Source organism: Nelumbo lutea, chromosome 1, assembly GCF_056320005.1.
Source record: "Nelumbo lutea isolate HS-2025 chromosome 1, American lotus-T2T, whole genome shotgun sequence".
Taxonomy (NCBI): Eukaryota; Viridiplantae; Streptophyta; class Magnoliopsida; order Proteales; family Nelumbonaceae; genus Nelumbo; species Nelumbo lutea.
The window spans coordinates 151,033,595-151,055,353 of NC_142684.1; the positions used below are offsets into that span (position 1 = coordinate 151,033,595).

Genomic DNA, 21,759 nt, shown 5'->3' on the forward strand with positions numbered 1-21,759 from the left:
TTTTTAGTATTTCCAGTCAGCTTTGGTTCAATAATGACCTGACCATAAATATATATATTAATATTTTTTAATATGGGAAAGCGAAAAATCCTAAGATTTTTTAGGCTAAAATGGTTTATATCATAAATTTAAATTTTAAATAATTCCATTATAATTTTTTTCAATTTAAACTTAATTTTTAAATTTAATTTTTGAACCCATCGACCAAACCGAAAATTGACTTAAACCAATCTAACCTGAGTGACTAGTCCCCCAACCTAACCAGGTCGATTTGGTTGGCCAAACAACCTACAACTGAACCAAACCAACCCGTGAACAATAGTTTAATCTTCAATAATTATTAAAAATTTATAACAAAAATACATAATAAATTAAATTTAAAAATCTAAATAATAGTAGTTTAAACTCTAATAATTATTGAAAATTTCCTATTAAATAACAAAATAAAAATAGATTTATACATAATTAGTGAAAATATATTTATCACAAAAAACAATAAATAATTATTGAAATACAATAAATATTAATTTTAGTATAGATAAATATATAATAAATAAAGGTTAAGTTTTTAAAATTTTTATTAATAAACAATATTTTTTGAAAGTTATTTTCTAGAATTATCAATTAGTATAAATGAAATTAGTTATTTACAATATTATTTATTAATTGAAATAATGTCATTATTTACATTTTAAAATATTAATTACTTGTTGAATTTAATAATCCATCAAATTATAGTACTATTAATACATAATTTTCTTATTTTAACTATTTAAAATCTAATTATGTTAAATATTTTGTTATTTAAAATATTTAGTTATTTAACTAAATATTTAAAATCTTAATCTATTTATTATAATTGAAAGTTATTCGTAACTATTTAAAATATATTATTGATTTATTTAAAATATTAATTTTAATATTTTGTTATTTAAGATATTTAGTTATTAAAATATTTAAATAATATTTCACTTTTAATGTTATATTTTTATTATTTGAATAACATTTAGATTGAATAATCCAAGAAATCATAATTTATATTGTTTGTACATAATTTCGTGAATTTTTTTGTAAAAATATATAATTATTAATAATATGATCATTATTAAATTGATTATAATTATTTTGTGTCTTTTAATAAATATTTTAAAGTTATTATATAATTTTGTTAGAATATTTAAATAATTCTTAAATTTTATAATTCAAACTTTCTTTAGATGGTGTAGATAAAAATGGGGGAGAAGATAAATAAGAATTAGAGATAATTTAGGAAAGAAACTCTCTACTAAATTAGAGACAACTTAGGAGAAAGTTGGGGATAGTGGGGGAGGTTGTTTAGGAAAAATTTTAGGATATTAGATTATTTAGGTTATTGGAATGTGTGGGAGAGAGAGAGAGAGAGAGAGAGAGAGAGAGAGAGAGAGAGGGAGATTTTAGGAAGATTTTTTTGAGGAAAGAAGAGATTCTAATTGATAGTTTTGAAAATGACATGGATTAATAAAATTAAAAAAAATGAGAAAATTTCTAGACTCCCTTGTTTTAATATATATATATATATATATATATATATATATATATATATATATATATATATATATATATATATATATATATATATTAAAAGAACGATGTAGATGTACATATTAAAAGAATGATGTAGATGTACTACTGTTCTCTAATAAACTCGGATGACCTTGATACTCAGATCAAACACATCCAACTTCTTGATGCTCAGATTTTGAGTATCATTCAAACCCCATGTGGAATATCTCCCATTAGCATCCCATACTATCAATGTAGGACAAAGGGATTGTAACATTCCACCATGCACCGCAGTCTAGCACCCATGTAGGTTGGCTTTACATTAGTCCACCTAGCCCCGGCTAAACACTGCCATATTGATGTCACCACCTGCGTCATATGATTGCAACTGGGAAGCATAGTGTAGGTTTTGATACCATTTGATATATGATTTAGGAGAAGTTGCCCCTAAAAGCTAGTTATTAATTTGTTATAGGGATGGAAACCAAGCACATGTATATCACACAACACATCCCATACTACCAATGTGAGATATCTCACATTAGCATCCCATACTACCAATGTGGGACAAAGAGATCTAACAAGCTCATAGCTGACATCGAAGAGAGTTTGGGTCCCCAATCAGGTGTTGGTCCTGTCGAAGAGAGTGAAGATATGGAGCGCCTTTTAAAATTGGAAATTAAAACCTCCTCAAGCTTAGGGTTGGCAGTTAGTTGGTGCGACCGTAAGAGCTGCTTGTATTGTGCACCTATTAATACAAAATATTCAGGCCCAACCCGAAGCCTATTGTACATATTATGCAATCTCTTAGCTCTATCTTTTAATTCATATCATATCTAATCACATATTTTATACCTTAAAAAATATTGGTGTTCAAGACGTAAATATACAGTTAAAGCTCAGTTTGGAAGGAGTACAAATATAAATTTATAGAGTACAAATATTTGTATCATATATATTTGTATTTGTTCTCCTTAAATTGAGCCTGAATATAAATGTAAATACATATAAAATAATACAAAATATAAGGTTTTACATTCTACACATTTGCATTTGTACTCCTTCCAAATTGAGCGTAAGACTTGTTTGGAAGGAATACAAATACAAATATGCATAGTGCAAATTCATACAAAATAGAACAAAATATAAGGTTTTTTGCGCTCTACATATTTGTAGGGTGTAAAATCTTGTATTTTGTTCAATTTTGCTTGTATTTGCACTGTACATATTTGCATTCATACTCCTTCCAAATTGAGACTAAATAAAAAAAAATCAAACACAAATTAAAAATTAGTAATATAAATCATTACCTAATACCTCATACCTGTTATTAATTTAGCCTAAAACCTACAGCCAAGCCCACAAGCTTTAAAATATGCTTGGGCCCAATAAAAAATGGGACTAATCATACATATAGTAGCGGCGCTAACTAATTTGGATTTCGGCTATGATATGAAAAAGATATGATATCCGGAAAATATCTGACCAATCAACTGGAATAATAGACGTAGTAGCGAATCAGTTATAATTTATCAAAATTCATGGATGGATTTTAATTGGTCAAAACTCTTTCCATACCATATTTTTTCCACATCATAGATTTTTAATATGGGTCAAAATGCAAGATTTTTATTATATATTTCTAAAAAAATTTAGAACCTATTTATATTTTATATTAATATATTTGATATATTGTACATACATCTATATAAATTTTGACTTTAAAGTAACGCACACGAATTTTTATTTAAACGAACTTTAACCATTATTTAACAGAACTTTTACCATGTTTTTATTCTTAATTTTAAATTATAAACCAAATTTTCTATATTTTATTTATGTCGATACATAATGTATTCACTAACTGCTCTTCTGGTCTTCTTATTTTCCCTATTTTAATTGTCTTGTTGACTACACAACAGGCTTAGCCCCAAAGTATAGATGTAACAATTAATGAATTATTTTTATTGAACTCGGGAGTATTGTGGTTTCAATTGACACGCTGATATTAGAAACTTGACTTTGAACTCGATCGAGTTTTTAGTTTCACACTCAAATTCGACTCAAGTTGATATTTGCGAGTTACTCAAATCGATTCAAAAAAACTTGGAGCTTGAAACTCGACTTGAGTTGATATTTTATGAGTTACTTGAGGACTCGGCTCAAGTTAATATAAATAAATTGTTATTAAAAATTATAAATAAATTAATATTAAAAATATTAAAAATAAAAATATATTATGAAACTTGATTTTAAATTTATTTATATTATAAATAAATTAGTATTCATTTATATTATAAATATAAATATATTGAAATTAATATTTTATTAGTAGCTTGATTAAACCTATGAACTACTCAAATCGGATATTACGAAAGTTGAATCCAACTCAATTCGATTCAGTGATCTTCAAACCGAGTCCGAATAAATCGGGAATTGACTCACTCGCTTAGACGTTAGACCCCTACCCGACGACTTTGACGGAAAATTGGAATGTATTATTGTGTTTCAACTTTAAATTTCAAGCCCAAACTACATTTTTTATATTAGCGCGGCGCCAAAACCGTGAAAAGTGAAATGAAGTTCATGGCCGTCGATGCATATAAAGTGGCTCCCATATTGAATTAGAAGAAGTAATTGTCGTATCACAGGGCTATCTGCTTCTCACACCTTGCGCCTCACTGGCGCCTCACACGTATATTATTAGGAACATCTCCCGTATTTATTAGTAAATATTCACAGGAGATGTTACCGTGAATGTATCTCGCGCCTATTTGTGAGGAGCAGATCATAAACAGAATGGCCTTGCATCAACTGCAGTGGCCCCATCAAGAAATCAAAAGTTTTGATTTACTTGTTTCGGTGCAGGGGCGTAGCAAATGTGGGTTGCTGTCAATACGTACTAACAGTATTTCAATCACTACGATCTACGCCGGTGGAAATCCCTGGGCTAAAATCAACAAATCACAAACCTTTCATGCAGATGCAGTGCATTGCTCTGTGACTCCACCTTACGTCTTACGTCAACTCAACCAATTCATTCAGGGTGAAGCCAGCGATACATCGAGGGCCGTGATTTATGGTTTTAACACAGCTTAATCCAACGGCGTAGCTGATTTTTGAGCCATGCGGTCACGACTCACGCCCTCCCAGGTGAACGCAGAGAAGAATCATCAGTGCGTTTGGACTGAAGGAATTTTATCTTCGAATCCATTAAAATTTTGACACATCATTTTATGTTTAATTCACCATCAGTTACAACCGGTTGAAGTTTAAATAAAAATTGAGAAAAGAAATAAAAAAAAATCTACATTCGGCAATTTGTAAGAAAGACTTGCAGATTGTGACTCACAACCTCTCCCCAGTAACAATAACAAGCCTTATGTATGGTGTTCAAACTGCAACAAAATGACACTGTAGATTTTAGTTACGATAGCAATGGTATTAACATAAAGTTTCAAACATCAAAGTATTCAAAGTTGAATGAAACCCCAAAATACAGAGGCAGAAACTGAGAATAAAAAAGCTAATGAACAGGCTGATTTGTGTCCAAAAATCTTTTGTAAGACTGAAGATCCTAACTCTAATTCATTTTGACAAGTTGTCAACATTGACCAATTTAATGGATTCACTGATTTCTGTCTTAAAATTCCTAATACCACATTTTTGTATTAAAATCTGAAACCCAAGAATCCTTGGAAAATGGAAATTTTTTAGAGCTTATCATCAACGTGACAGCATGACTGTTTGAATATATTTTTCTTGAAAAAATATTTTTAGAGAATTGGAACTATTGGTTTTGCTTTTAGAAGCTTAGTATGGAGGAAGAAGAAGATGTCTCGTGTCTTGCAAATCCAAAGCCACAACCGTGAGAAAGGTTTTGTCTTCCTATTAATGGTTGGGTGATAAAGGTTAAGTATGAGAACATGAGGGTTTAGAACTTTCTGTCAATATTTAGTTAAATTTCTTTATACAAATTTTATATTTATCAATTTTTATTTAAAAATATTTTTATCAATCATAACCTGCAGTAAAACTTCAGCCATTCACCGGTGACCGACCAGTCTAACACCAAAAGACGTATCAAAATTTTAGTGGACTCGAAGAGAAAATCCCTTCGAGTCTAAACGCACCGAGTCCGAACCGGCTGTTCAAACCAACTTTGCTCTGACTGAATCCTGATTCTCGCCAGACTCGCCACCCCTACCCCACGGGGGCTCGCATCCTCTGAACCCATGAGTTCACGGAAAGCGTGACCCTCCAGTAAAAAGGCGTACACATCACCTCATTGGTATTAACAACAAACTAACGGGGTTTTGCCGTTAACATTCACTTGATTAGTTGAACCGGCCACTATCAGAGACAGTGGGGGTAGAGGTGGCGACCGGCGAGGGGTTGAACCCATGAATTCACGATTCACCCTCCCCAGTTCAATCAGCCGAATGAATGTTAATGTCCAAACCCTGCTAGTTTGTTGTTAAAACCAATAAGGCGACGTGTACACCTCTAACTGGAGGGTCCACGCTTCCCGTGACACCATGGGTTCACAGATGCGAGCCCCACCCTCACGTGCACTAGTGAGTATGGAAATGGCCATTATGTCCTAATTTGATTCGCTATACCTATGGCTATGTGTAACATATTCATCGGAATCGGACGGTCATCTTTTCTGACCCTTTTATTCCACATATACATATAATAGATCCAGATAAGCATGCTATAAGCATTTAATTCGGATTTGGATTCACCCGGATCACTCCCCGAAAACCGCCTAGATTAGTAGTATAGGCCGATCCTTACCTTGGGGCTCGCTCCGCCTCCGCCTCCGACCCTCCCCCCTCCCACACACCTATTTTTGGTTCTCTCCCTCCCTGACCAGTGACTCCCTCTGCATTTTATTATTCTGTTCATTAAGAAATTAAAAAAGAAAATTTCACTTCTTCTCTTAAACTTGGTCTCTTTTCGAGGGAGGAGGAGTTGCCAACGGACGCAAGTTAAAGAGATAGATCCACATCCAGTAGCCTAGACATAGAAATCCATGAAAATGGGGGACGACAGAGAAGCTTTGTTGAACAGAACTCCCAGAACGAGAGCGAGGTCCCTTACGCGTTGCTTTTCTAACCCAAGAGATGAACTGCAGAGCTTTAGATCGTGGCTTAGATATATGTGCGTCGATCAGTCTAATACCTGTACCACCTTTCTCTCTTGGACTTTCTTCCTATTCATGAACATCGTCGTACCGCTTATCACATACTTCTTCCTCGCCTGTCGGAGTTGCGATCACAAACATCGGCGCCGTTTCGACGGGGTTGTTCAACTCTCTCTATCTTCCGTTGCCACTGTCTCCTTCCTCTGTCTCTCTGCCTTTATTCGCAAGTACGGTCTTCGCAGGTTTCTCTTCCTCGATAAGCTTTGCGATGAGAGCGAGAAGGTTCGACACGGTTATATACAGCAGCTCAATGTATGTTTCTTCCTCTTCTTTCCATCTTCGTGATTTTGTCTCCAGCCAATTCGGAGTCTTAATTAGCTGAGTTATCATCCCAACATCTCCGAATTGAGTTTATGAAATTTTGATAAATATTATCATTGAATATTGGGGAACTTGCTTACCAGAAATAAAAGAATTCTTCTTTTTCTTTTTTAATTTTTAAGCTAGATTGGATTTTTGGCTTAAACAATCCCCATTTTTTGTTCACGTTTTTAATTTCTGGGTTTTTGGATTCAAATAATTGGGTGTCTGGCTCTTTCCTGCTTAATTTCATGCTGTACTAAGGATGTTGAAACTCAGAGAAATGAATTGAAAACAAGAGAGAAAGAAACGAACAGAGGAAACATACCCCTGCTACAGAAACAAATAGAAGGCTCATGCCCAAGAGCAAATTCAGTTTAATAAAAACTGCAAATTTTCTCAGTTTTTGCTTCAAAGATCACATTTTCAGCCAAAATCCTCCATTTTCTCAACGAATTAACCACAAAATCAATCTGCATCAGACCCGTTCAACCACACATTTGGAGCTCAAGTATAAAATAGAATTCAACGTAAACAAGTAATATAAATGATGATGCTGCAATCCTCCTTTTTCAGAATTAATTGTGGAAGAGAAATCTTCTTTTTCTTCTTTTTTTTTTTTTTTGTTTTATAATCTATAGTTTGATCAAGAACAAAAAAACAACAATTACTTCTTTGTCATGATCTTTCAATCTCATTTGCCCAATTAAAAGTGAAACAAAGACTTCTCTTTTAAGCTTCTACGCCTGTAAGAAAAGGATCAAAGATCGAATGCAGACAAAGTAATTAACAAGTCTCCAAAATATATCTTCTCTGGAAAAGATCTGTCTTCATTTTGTTGTTTAATCATAAAACAGTTCAATCAGTGAGAAGTGGGTCATCACTATAGTGTCAACTTTAATTTATTTATTCTTGAAAAAAAATATTAGTATCATCAGCAACTAAAAAGAAGCAAATTAAATTAAATATATATGCAACGCAGAAATCATTGAAGATGCTAGCCGTGTTCGTGGTACCAAGCTTCGCGGCGGAAAGCAGCTACAAGATATGGTGGTACAGCTCCGGGAAGGCCGGTATCCCATTCCTGATAAACATTTACGTGAGCGACACCTTGGCATGCACGCTTGAGCTGTGCTCGTGGCTCTACCGGACTTCCATCTTCTTCCTGGTCTGTGTTCTCTTCCGCCTCATCTGCTACCTCCAGATTCTGAGGATCCAAGACTTCGCCCAGGTGTTCCAGAAAGAGTCAAATGTGGGTTTGGTGTTGAAGGAGCACCTCAGGATCAGGAGGCACCTACGCATCATAAGCCATCGCTTCCGTGCCTTCATCATCTACACCCTCACCCTCGTCACGGCGAGTTTATTTGCTTGCCTCCTCGTCACCACCCGTGCCCACGCCAATGTCACCATCCTCAAGTCTGGAGAACTCGCGGTATGCCAACATCTCTCTGATCTCGCCACAGTTCCTATGTATTATTTTGATCGATCGACAAGAGTAGATGAGACATGACCAACCATATAATACTAATTTGGTTAGAGACCTGGGCTGTGTATATGTGTATGTGTGCAGATGTGCTCCATCACGCTGGTGACGGGGCTCTTCATATGCCTGCGCAGCGCCATCAAGATCACGCATAAGGCACAGTCTATCAAGTGTCTTGCCGCCTTGTGGCACGTATTCGCTACAATCGACTTCTTCGATGGTACCGACAGCCACACACCGACGTCTCAGACCCCTACATACAGCAAGATATTCCCGTCCGACGGTAATGATGAACTGGACGATGAAGAAGAGGATAATGACGGCGATGATGATCTGGATAACATCAATATCATAGTTCCAGCTTATGCTCACACCATCTCCTTCCAAAAGAGACAAGCTCTCGGTGAGTTTTGCACAAAAAAAAAAAAAAAAGACTAATACCATCACTCCTCAACTTCAACCCAACCCAATTTTATCGAGTTGAGTTTGTGGAATGTGGATCTCTACAGAACAACATGGGCTTCGGGGCCCCTTCAAATTTCAACAAATGCTCAAGCCAACTCCACGTCTCCACCCAAGTTGAAACATAAACGTGAATAAAAACAACTCTGACGGAGGGAAGACTTTAATCTTGAGTAGGGTTCAGTGCTACTACTAGTAGCCAAAAACCCAAAACTTTGGTCTCGAGAATAATATTACAACATAAAATAAAATACAATAAAAATAATAATAATAATAATAATAATAATAACAGTATAAAATTAATTAATATAAGTGGATAATTATTGTTTGTTTGCATATATATGCATTGGTTAGACACCTGTCATTTGTTGATTGTTTAATCAATTAATATTGAGAAAAAAATGGGTGCAGTTACGTATTTTGAGAACAACGGAGCGGGGATTACGGTTTACGGGTTCCTTCTGGATCGGACTTTTCTGCACACAATTGTTATGGTCGAGATGTCTCTCGTGCTCTGGATACTAGGCAAGACTATTGGCATTTCTTAATTAATTTCATTTTTCTTTTAGAAAAAAAAAAAAACATGTTAAGATGTAATGACGTAACAATGATTATTTTTCTTTTTCTTTTTTTTTTTGTCATTTACATTTTTATTCTTTTCTTTTTATTTATTCTTTTTTCATTTTTCATTGCTTGTGTCAATGTGAGCATAAACAAGGTACAGTTTTGTTTGAGAAAATTTTATCTGTATAAGAGAGAGATGGGCTCAACCCTGAACAGAAACATGGAAGGTTGAAGATTTTTCTACGCAAGACAAATAAGAATGTTTCAACCTAAAACAATCAAGTGAGAATGAAGGTAAGAAGAAAGATACACCAATGTGTTCTGGTTTAAGCCTGAAAGATGAAAGATTTGCTTGGTGTCATGCATATCTTGTGTTCCAGTGGATTCTACAACATTCAACACACGACAGGTAACAAGTGTTTCTGTGTTTTTTTGGATGCATGGTTTATAGTTCTGGAACAAAAAAAATTGTTGGTTTTCACTTTTAAATTAGCAATTTCCTCATTTTTTTAACATTTAAAAATATTTTTGGATAATTCTTTTTTGCATATGAGCACTTGCAAAAAATATTTTGTTCCAAAATATTTATCTTGAAAACACAATATCTATAATATGTGTGATTCCATCAAAATCGTTATTTTGAAGTGAGCCTTGATGTCTTCTCCTCAATCACACCACACATTAAAAACACCCTCTTTCAATTTGAAAATGCATGGACATAGATAACTTAAAAAATCTCAAAAATATATCAATAAAACTAAATTCAATGCTAAAATAGCCATAAATCAAGGAATAAATACATGAAGACATAGTTTATCTGAACTATGAATTAAAATTATTAGAAAAGGATAGGGCAATTAAAGCATACATATATGCAAGTTAATAAATCTATACTACTTTAAAAAGTATGAATAGCCTCAATAATATTTCTGGAATTTTTTGAGGAAAAAATTTACCCCTCCATATTTAATTTTTTTTTATAAAAAGTAGGGCAAATAGGGTAATTGGTTATTGATATTAAATGACTTGAAAATAGGTAATTTTAAGATATTCAATGCATTCAACTCCCTCTCGTTAAATCTAACATTTAAGGAATTAACTTGCATTCACCTTCACTGAATCATATATTTAGGGCATTTTTGTTTTTTCTCATCATTAAACTCTATTAATTAAATCAATATATAATAAATTAATAATTTCAATAACACAAAAAATTATACTTTTAAAATGTATCTTGAAAAAAATGTTTTCATCTAGGTGGTGGTGAGAAATTAAATCATTTTCAGTCAAATGGGACAATCCATGTTGTCACAAATTCACAATTAAATAATAAAATGCAAAAATAGATAAAATGCAAAATATATATATATATATAGAAATTAAAAATCAACCTAGAAATGAAATGATGATATGGTCAAATAATAACATTTTTAAAAGTAAAAAGTAAGACCACAAAAATAAAAATATAAAGAAACATTTGGGCACATATCTAATGTTATATATTTATAAAAATAAATAAATATTGGGTACATATCTAATATTATACATTCATTATATTGAACAAAAAATAGTATTATACATAAGAAATAATTTTATCAATGATGGAGATTTAATACAAAATTTAATGTCAACATAGAAATCACACTATTTTTCTTTTGTAAAAAAATAAAAAAGTACAAGTAATCAAAAGAATATATAAAAAATTATAATTAATTATGTTAAACAAAAATTAAGTACGATAAGTAGAAATTATTTATATAATCTAGATGAAATATATTGCTTTTTTTTTTTGAAAATATATATTACTTAAATTAATCAGAAAGCAAAGCTATTTTCTTATTTAAATGGATGGTCAATGGTCCAACTTTTTAAAGTAACTCATGATGTCATAATTGAATAATAAATATTTAAAAAATGATAGAGCATAAAAAATAAAAAAGTGTAGAATTTTGTTGAAAACATTTGGAAACATTTCTAATGTTCTATATTCATCATATTAAATAAACATAATTGTTAAAATATAAATTGTTTTTATTTATGATAGAAATGGAATACAAAAAGTTAATAATAATAATAATAATAATAATAATAATAATAATAATAATAATAATAATAATAATAATAATAATAATAATAATAATAATAGTAATAGTAATAATAATAAGTGTCATTATAATTTAAAATTCCCATGTGCAATGCACGTGCACATTTACAACAAGCATTTAAGTTTAGTTTTAGTTATATTGTTACTTTTGTTAATTTTCAATTTATATATTAACTATGATGTATCTAAAATCTAAGTAATTAATATGAAGAAAAAATTTTTACGTGCAACGCACATACTTAATTACTGTAGTACAAAAAAAAAAAAGAAAAAAAAAACTGCGTTTAAATCATTACCAGAAAACCCATTTTGACATGATGACCTACCCACTTTGATATCTGATAAGGTAGTTAAGTTGATGTCTACTAGAATAGTACTATCTCTACCATATTTGATCTCTGAACAGTTTTTACTAATTTCACTAAATATCTTTAAAAAATAGGACAAATTTTTTTAAACAACCCTTATGATTTAGCCAGTTGACTGATATATTTTTCAAAAATCTTTAGAATACCTTTTTGTCACGGAGAAATCTCTTATAGAGTTTCAAACCAAAAACAAGGGAACCAGCCTTTTTCTTTCTGAACTGAGGGACAAACAAGCGTTTGGGTTTTTTTTCTTTATTTCCAGTTTCTTCTTGGACAACTTCTAATAAGTCTCTAGGAGACGAAGAAATGTGTACGTAAAAAGGCCTGAGGATGAGGGAAATGGAATCTAACACTATTTTTTGCCTTTTTTCATAGAAATTACAAGAATGCCACCTCTCCTACCAACCCTCTCTCTCTCTCTCTCTTTTGATTTTTTTCTTTCAAATTACAAGAATGCTACTCTCTCCTACCAACTCTCTCTTTTTCTTACAAATTATAAGAATGCCATCTCTCTCTCTCTCTCCTTCCATCTCTCTCTCCTTATAAATTACAAGAATTCCACTCTCCAACTAAGGAAGACCTCAATTCGACATCTTGTCTGCTAGGGGACCTGCAATCAAAGGTAGTTGAGTTTGAGTCGAGTCGAGCTCTAACTTCTGAGATCAAACTCAAATCTCTAATTCGAATCGAGCTCGTGCAAGACGACACCTCAACCATTACAGGAGACCTCGGCTTGGCACCTTAGTCATTGAGGGAGATCTCGACTCAGCACCTTGACAACTGAGGGAGATCTCAACTCGGCACCTTGTCAACTTACAAGGGAAAAATAATATTAACAAGATTAAAGAGAAGAGACGTTATTTTAGAAAATTTTAGGCATCTCACATGAGGAGATTGAGAGGCAGATTGAGAGACTCATACTCGGAAATGAAAACTTTGAACGGAAGAGAGAGAGAGCTGGGATCGAAAGCCATGACAATGATCTTGTATTGGGAAAGCTCAGCCAAGATACGAAGCCTCGGCTTTGTCGGTAGTTTTCACGTTGCGAGCTGGGAGGACAAGCCTGATACCACGTTTTACTAAAACTCTACCGTCTCAACTCTGATCCCTGAAGTGGCACCAAGTAACCATTATTTAACAAAGTCAGATCAAGGGCGGAGTCAGGAAATTTTTATAAAGGGGACAAAACCTAAATGAAGTATGGATGGATTCATAAGAAGGTAGAGAGTGGGGAGGAAAAAATTTACATAAAAAGCTGTATTACGGTGGAGATATTCTGAACTATAAAGGGGGCATGGCTCCTGGCTCCGCCCGGCCGGATACTAACATATACACGTGAGAGGATATTAATTCATATAGCACTGGATTTACCTGTGAGAATATTAATTCATATAGCATCGGAACAGGCTTTAGGTGACCTGATCGGCTGTCGACTTGGAGCTAAAGCCGCTTGTGCAGACGGAACCGAGAAGGTATTTTACTGTTTCAAGCATTTCACTTTGCCTCTTGATTTCTTATCTAATTTATGTATATTAAACTTCGCTTGGACTTCTATAATTTGTTCAACTTGAATACTTTTGTGGCTCGGGGGATTTGGAGATAGAGAAATGAATTTTGTTTCAGATGGGGAGTGTGAGCTTTGCAGGTTAATTGCAACGTGCAACACATTAGAAAAAACGAAGAAGAAAGAAGGGATTTTTTTAGACTGCACTCTATCTCATAATTCTGATTTGAATTATAGACCTACAATAATTCAAAATTATAAATAGCTCCACCTATAACACCCATATCCACCCATGAATTAGTATCAATTTTGACTTGACACCTACCCCACCCGTATGGTGGAACTAGGAATTCGGGGGGTGGGTTGAACAGTAAAATCCCCAAAGAAGAAAGGGGGAGCAAGGTGAGGAACGAAGAGTAAGAATTATGAGGGATGGGTATTATATAGTTGGGAGATGGGATGCAAGAGACGAGAGTGGAAGAAGAGATGGAGATGAGATTACTTGTTTGTCATTGGTGGACAATGGATGTAGCGATATCATGGTAGTGGCAGTAGCGAGATGTGACAAATGCAGATGACTGAGAACTGCAGAAGGTTTTTAAAAATTTTCGTTGAGTTTTATTTTGAAATTTTGAAGAATAATGGAGACAAATTTTACATTTTGCTTTTTCCATTAATATTTAACGTCCCCAGTAAGAGTATTTTAAGATAATATGCAAATAATGAGGGTAGAGTTAATCAATTAACTAAACCATAAGATAATTTAAGAAATTTGCCCTTAAAAATAAGAAAATTAGACTTTAACAAAGTCAGTCTAACTGCATTAGTTAATCAACTAGAAGACTGTATCCAGTCCAAAAGACAGGGATGGTATTGTACAGAATTTTTTGAAGGTGATATCGTACAGAAAATGATAAAATTATTTGATTGTCGAAAAAGGTTTCCCCTCAATAAACACAAACAAACTGGTTACTCACTGAAACGAGCTTGCTGGAGTTAAAAACTGAAATAAATAAATAAATAAATGCAAAACGCAGACACACACACACATCCATCAAGTAAACTGCTCGAGTGGTTATTAGGTTATTCAGCTTCGTTTAGTATAACAAGTATTAAGAAGATAAAATTGATAACATCACATTAACCAGAATCCAAGCAAAAGTGAATTACATTCTGAAGCAATAGAAAGAAAGGTACTAAACGGAAAATGCTACAGTCTTGATGGCATTCCTCCAGCTACAATCAATGTCTCTCCTGTTATGTAAGACGCATCATCAGATGCCAAGAAGGCTGTGGCTGCAGCCATGTCTTCGGTGGTTCCAAGCCTACCAAGTAAGGTCCTCTCCTCAAGATGCTTTCTCTGCAACCAAAAGCAAACCATGTTTAACATGTGGGAATAATGTGGAATTGGGGAACTCAACCTCCTGTAGAGAAACATAGAACGAGGAGAAAAATTTTGAAAAAGCGAGTTCAGGTCTGCACCCCACAAGGGGGTGCCCCACAACGTCCCACAGCACATCATCAGTTCTGGTACTATCATCAGGAGATGTTCCCAATACATGGGAGGGATGTGCTGTGGGTCGTAGTGGGGTGCCCCCTTGTGGGGCGCAGATGTGAACTCTTGAAAAACAGCGAGCTGATAAAAAAAATATTTGAAAAACAGCGATCCACACTTGTACATAAATTATGTTTTATGTAAAACAATATGGGCACGATTGAAGGATAGAGATACACTTACTCTATCTTCATCTCTTGTGAGAAAATCAGCGAAGTGGGTAGGTACAAAACCAGGAGCTATACAGTTGACTCGGGTATCTGGAGCCATCTCAGATGCAAGAGCCTAAGAGACAAGTAAATTTCTGTTGGCATATCATTAAACATTTTATGCAAACAGAAAGTAGATTTCTCTAATCCTGAAAGTAAAAATCAGATACTAAATGAGAACATTTGATTAATTAGCTACCTTGGTTAACCCAAGAAGAGCTGTTTTTGTCACTCCATACATGGCCATTGATGCCGGTGGTTGATAGCCTGCAATGGATGAAATCAAAACAACCGATGATCCCTTCGACAGGTGTGGTGCTACATCCTGTAATGGCACTGGAGTGAATCTTGAATTCTTCATAGAAAACAAATGAGGTACCAAAGTAACAGCTTGCCTGAAGCTACAATGTGACCAAACCATTCAAGACATCCTATCGAAAAGATTTACCATCATAAACAATCAATAGGATCAAATTATTCTAGCCATATTACTAAAAGTTTGTCCAACCATTTATTTCTTAATGTTCAAAAAAGCAATTAATAGAATAATTATAATCTGATCATGGTAGTTCTTGAATCATTAGATAATTTAATCGGGGCCAACATCACCATTCACATAATGGCCTCTCTATGAGTGGCACAGGTTATGTATCACGTGTATAATATATTCCTGCTATGCCATTCCACATTTCTATTATCCTTATAACCTGATAGGAGCCTTAAAATCACCTTTAGGAGAAGTATGGTAGCTTTGACATTGATTTCCCAGAGCTTATCAAGGACAGATTCTTTAGTTTCCAAAATAGCATCTATAGCTGGATTGGCAGCAGCATTTGATACAAATACATCTATTTTCCCATATGTCTGCAACCAAGTCAACAAGCTGTGGTCATGAAGCAGAAAACCAAATCCCAACAATAATGGATAAAGAGAATACTATCATCAAGATTATGAGTTAGTCTACACAGCACATGCATGAGTCCATGCACTCATAGACACAACCATGGAGTCATAACCTACAAACCAATTACCATAGCCACATAAAAGGATAAATGAAGCAGCAAGAAAGAAGGCCATCTCTTAGCTTCTCCACTCATGATCTATAAGATATAAACTAAAACTCAAAAAATGAAATCTAATTCTCCTGTCATTAAATCAGATGCTCCAATTCACAACTTTGTGTCATCTAGTAGAGAACTCATATTTATATTCTAAGTGGGGACCTCTTAGGAAGCCTATTCTTTTCTCCCCAAAAGTCATAAGGGGAAGGAAAAAAAAGCCAAAACAATAAAAGCTAATTAATGCGAAGAGAAGCCGTTTGACAAGGAGTGCTTTGAATCAATATAAAGCCTAGATCAGTAACCTGAGCAATGCCTTTCACACACACACACACACACATACTGATTCTCAGAACAAAGGTTGGTCATCTCTTTTCATATCTTGCAACACTCGTGCATTTCTCAATTATTCAGGTTCATTTTCTAAGTTAAGTGAAACACCCAGAAATCTTTTGTCCTTTATTCAGGTTCATTTTCTAAGTTAAGTGAAAGTGTGAAACACCAGGAAATCCTTTGGGATCGTTATGAAATGCATGGCCATATTCAAAAGAATATATTTGTATTCGAGGAAACCATCAATCCGGCAGGAATATTCAAGACCTACTGAATTCAGATTTTTCACTTTAATAATAAGAATCTAGAATTTTTTCCCTCATTCAGTAGACAGAGATAAAACAACAGTTTTACTTGTTAAAATTGGTCTGGGCACAATAACAAAAGCAGAAGCTACAGAAGTAGGAGTCAAAGTGGGCGAGCTGCTACAAAGCCTACAACCGTAATCATGTGATCTTACCAATCCAAAAAAAAGGGACGAAATTTTAACAAGAGTAAGGGGTTTGGATATCATTTTGTAATTACTGAGCTTAGCTCAAAGAAAACAAATAATGACAAAATAAGATGTAGAAGGCATGTTTGAATCCTAAAATATCATAACTTTACTACTCGCTACAAGATACATTTTCCGAGTAAAAGAAGGAAAAAAGAGTCGAACTAAAAAAAAAAAAAAGAAGGAAGCCTTTGCTTCACCCCATAAGGTAAGTTCATCTTGAAATGAAAGAAGAAAATCAGAGCACGAACCGTTTTATTCCCAAAATTAAATCCTAAATACTAGAACAGAGAAAAAAAAGATAAAAAGAAATGTATTAATGACTTCTATTACCTGAACAATCTTCTCTATGAGGTTCTTCCTGTGCTGGGCATTCGAAACATGGCAAACAACCCCTAATACATCGATTCCTCGAGCTCTAAGCTTTTCAACTGCCTTATCTACGTTGTTCTGCACAAACCCAACCAAGCCTAAATGAATTCACCCTTGATTTATCCGGATAGCAGGAAAATGGGGGAAATTTCTACTTTTTGGATAAACGCAATTGAACTCAAAAATTTATCTGAACAAAAAAGATCAAACCAATAATAATAATAATAATAAACCACGAACCTGCTTGCGAGAAGAAATGACAACAGAAGCACCTTCCAAGCCAAGTCTCTCGGCGATGCTGAAACCGATCCCCTGTGTGGACGCAGTGACGATGGCTACCTTCCCTTGGAATCGCCTCCCTATCTTCTCCATATTTTCTTTTTAAGTGCTCGTTATTGGTATCAGATCAGACTATCAAAGAGAACTCTGAACTCTGGGAGAATACAAGGGTTAATAATAATTTGGTCACCCTGTTACAGATTAAGACAATGAGGCTTGCACGGATCGAAGTCTTCTGCAATATAGCGCTACGGATGGTGGATACCAACCTCAATCAGGTATGACCTGTCCTTCTGATTGGACAGGTCCCACCACTTATTCCAATCAGATGGTCATCAAAGAGGACACTGGACTAATTGACAATTGTATGTCAGGTATCAGGGAGCCGGATCTACTTCAGCAAATGAAAGTGGATTAACTACTAGTGTGAATTACCAAATCAGCCCCCCACAACGTCCGGGAGATGCTCCTAATACACGGCGGGGATGTGCTGTTGGACGCTGTTGGGGGCTGCTGATCTGCTGTCCTTCTTATGATCCTATTAACTCAATGACACGTCTCCGCCCTACAACGTCCCACACACATCCCGCCTTTTATGGAAAGCATCTCTCCATGATGACATATTGATTCTAATACTATTATTAGGAGATGTTTCCAATACACGGCAGCAATGTGCTGTGGGACGTTCTTTGTGAGGAGAAGATGTGAACTGCGATGAAAGGGTGATAATCGCCTTCCACCTTGACACGAAAATACAATGGCGGCAACCATAGCTCACTTCCCTCGAGAGTCCTCTCTTTTCTCGTCCCCTTTGTTGTTCTCTCTCTCCCTCTTCCCTCCCATTTTTCTCTTTTCTCTCTTTAGCTACAGCTCATCATCTTCTCGATGAGAACAGAAACTCACAACAATGGTATTATCTTGGCATAGGAGATTCGGACTGAGATTGGTGATACATCTGAGAATGTTAAAATTGAAAGTTCAGAGGTTTGGGAAGGATATGAATAAAACCAAGTAGAGGAGAATATCTAGAACTTGTCATCATGTAGATGATGTAGTTGACCCTTCTTAGTCTTTTTTCTTCACAACCCACATACCAGAGAAATGCAAGATAATGACAAAAGAGACGTAAAGAAACGAAAGAAGATAAGCGAAAAAGAAGCAAAAAAAAAAAGGTTGCAAGTTGGATCGGGATTTACTTGAGTTATGCTCTGCCCAATGTTAGATATTGCAATAGAGGAGACTTCACTGTTCTCCAAACTGCTAATTCCAATGTCGAATACATATCGCCTTGCAATCGAGAGTTGATGGAATGACAATATTCGTCGTTCAAAGTTGAGCGGAGTGTGATTTTAGTCAGGGAAAGCTATTGCTAGTGTTGCTCAACTAGTAGAAGAATATGTTTGGCATAATAATGTTGATAGATGCATCTACTCAAAATTCATTGAAAATTATGGAGTAATTGTATGTTTTTATGTTGATGATATGTTTATTGTGGATACAAATATGGTTGGCATAAATGAAACTAAAAACTACTTATCATCTATCTTCAAGATGAAAGATTTAGGAGAAGTAGATACCATCTTGGGAATAAAAGTTAAAAAGCATAGTAGGGGCTATGCATTAAGCCAACCACATTATATTGAGAAAGTACTTGAGAAATTTAAGCATTTAGGGTTTAAAGAATATAGCACGCCATATGATTCTAGTATAAAGCTAGTAGAAAATATTGGTAGAGCAATTGCACAACTTGAGTATTCTAGTGCAATAGGAAACTTGATGTATGCTATGCTTTGTACCAGACCTGACATTACATTTGTAGTAAGTAGATGACGGAGTTGGCTGATCTACATAAAGATAATTAGAGAACCCAAGGGTGCTTACTCGGAGAGGTTACTCCGATGCTTAAGTCAGTAATTTGGGAGTTGAAGGTAGTTTAGAAAGCAAGAGAGCTAGTAAGCAGAGATTACGTGTATCCTTGTCCCCTGAAGGGTTGGGGTCTTTATATATTGGAGTCCTCGCGGATTTTTTAGAGTGGTTTCAGGATTATTGCTATGATGAGGCTCGTTTCTGTATTAGCAGGAGATAACGCCGATACGGCTTATCGCTTCCGCCCGATTTGGACGAGGGAGATAAGGCTAGCTGTTACGAGGTGTGATCTCGTAAATCGTGGAATCTGGTGGCGGGATCTTCTGGATCGTCGTGTAGAGGTTGCTCAATATTACCCGAGCTAGTGCCCTTAGGATCTAACCTGGTATGAATGCCGAAGTGTCTTGTAACCGAGGTGATCCCGATGCAACCGTGTTCCGAAGTGAACTTGCTTCGAGGTGGACTTGCCCCGAGGTGGTTTGATTATTCGAGCTCGATCCGTCACAGACTTGGTACGTCAGGATGAGCTGCCGTCCTGTCAATTAGGTCATGTCCACGTGTCCCCCTATTACTAGGTCGGGCCAAATCACCCTACATCATCTGCCCCCCACTCCTTGGGCCAGGGGTCCTGACCTGGTACGGGGAGTTTATGACGAGCCAAGTGGATTTGGTTCGAGGACCGGGCAACTAGTCAGATGAATCGTGGATCGGACTTTGTTCAGCCACTCAGCTCAACCAGGAAAACTCAGGTCGCATCTGGTTTACGTTCAGACGTTACGCGATTTATAATTTCTGCGAATGTCAAAAAATGCGCTAAACCGATTTTATCCTCGGAGATCGCGCAACCGGTTTTCCTAAGAGCTGTTGGATTGCATCGACCTCGACCGTTGGTTCTCAGACATAAAGGCTATAAATAGGGGGGTCTGTGACTTATTGTTCTTGCAACAAATTCAGTGATTGAGCTCTCCCGAGGTCGCGTCGAAGTCTACCAGCTCGGTCTTCTTTATGTTTTCCACTTCGTTCTTTCTCTTCGATAAGTCCCCATTCCTTAGCTTTTTCCTGCTTTCCGATTATGTCGAGTTCTAGCGTAGATAGGCTTGTAGATAATGTTAATAAGGTGGAGGGCGATGTTGTTCCTGTCGGGGAAGTCAGCTCGTAGCAGGGTGCCTCCCCTCTCCAGTCTTTAGAAGGAACCTCTAACCCTGAAGTCGAGCCATCTCGGCTCGGGGAGACCGAAACTCAGGAAGAGGGTCCATCCTCCAGATCGGGGGCCCCAACTTCTTCTTGAGGTCAGTATCCCGATGACTTTGGGACTTCCAAATTGTCTTCAAACAGACTGTTGTACTTAGTGCCCCGCTATCGTCTCCCCGATAACTTAGTCTTTAGCATACCCTTAGGTCAGTACCCTTGGGCTCATGATCACAATGAGCTCGCTATTTTTTAGGAGCAACTCGCGACAAGGCTGCGGTTCCCACTCCATCATTTCCTGATAGAAGTAGTTAAGTTTTACAACATCACCATTGACCAGCTTCATCCAAACTCTATTCGGAATATCATTGACACTATTTCTCTGTTCCATCCTACGACCGACCTCTAACTCTGGACGTTTTCAGCTTGATTTGTGCGATCAAGCGAAATTCGACATGTCTGCGCAGGAACGTCAGAAAGAGCTACTATATCTCTCCCAGGCCCAGATTCAAAATCTTGCACGGTTGTTCGAACAAGGTTTTGGCCTGGAAAAGGCTATACTTCATCGCTCGTAACCCGAAAGGGTGGTCTTTCCCAACCCACTGGAGGGTGGCTACTCAGGACCTCGGGGTGAGCTTGGACGGAGAGAACAGGGCGGTGATCAACTCATGGAGGGACCTCCGGCTTGAAATGAAAAACTCCTTGGCCGAGGACGCGCTAGTGCGACCTGGTTTGAGCCCTCTCGATAGGTTTCCTTTCGGATATTTGCTTAAAATACCCTTTAAGTTTTTTTGACTAACTGTTTGTTTTTTGCAGTTACAATGCTAGAGGTCGATGCGGAGAGCCTCCTGAGGAGCTCCCAGAAGGGGA

At 35.7% G+C, this 21,759-nt stretch overlaps 2 protein-coding genes across 3 annotated transcripts; one reads left to right on the forward strand and one right to left on the reverse strand.

Moving 5' to 3' along the window:
• The first annotated feature begins 6,432 nt into the window (after positions 1–6,432).
• Positions 6,433–9,779, forward strand: LOC148878369 (uncharacterized). Its single transcript, XM_088965047.1, has 4 exons — positions 6,433–7,003; positions 8,034–8,483; positions 8,622–8,937; positions 9,408–9,779. Exons 1-4 carry the CDS (start codon positions 6,581–6,583, stop codon positions 9,542–9,544), a joined length of 1,326 nt encoding a protein of 441 aa, XP_088821173.1. The 5' UTR covers positions 6,433–6,580; the 3' UTR covers positions 9,545–9,779.
• A 4,811-nt stretch (positions 9,780–14,590) lies between these two features.
• Positions 14,591–18,883, reverse strand: IBR1 (indole-3-butyric acid response 1). Of its 2 annotated transcripts, XM_088953650.1 has the most exons (6): positions 17,797–18,883; positions 17,518–17,634; positions 16,030–16,164; positions 15,500–15,625; positions 15,275–15,376; positions 14,591–14,896 (listed from the first exon to the last, which is right to left on the reverse strand). In XM_088953650.1, exons 1-6 carry the CDS (start codon positions 17,926–17,928, stop codon positions 14,747–14,749), a joined length of 762 nt encoding a protein of 253 aa, XP_088809776.1. In that variant the 5' UTR covers positions 17,929–18,883; the 3' UTR covers positions 14,591–14,746. The 2 variants fall into 2 exon arrangements, with proteins under 2 accessions (XP_088809776.1, XP_088809781.1); XM_088953655.1 differs by lacking the exon at positions 15,275–15,376 and having other exon boundaries at positions 17,797–18,079.
• Between the last annotated feature and the right edge of the window lie 2,876 nt (positions 18,884–21,759).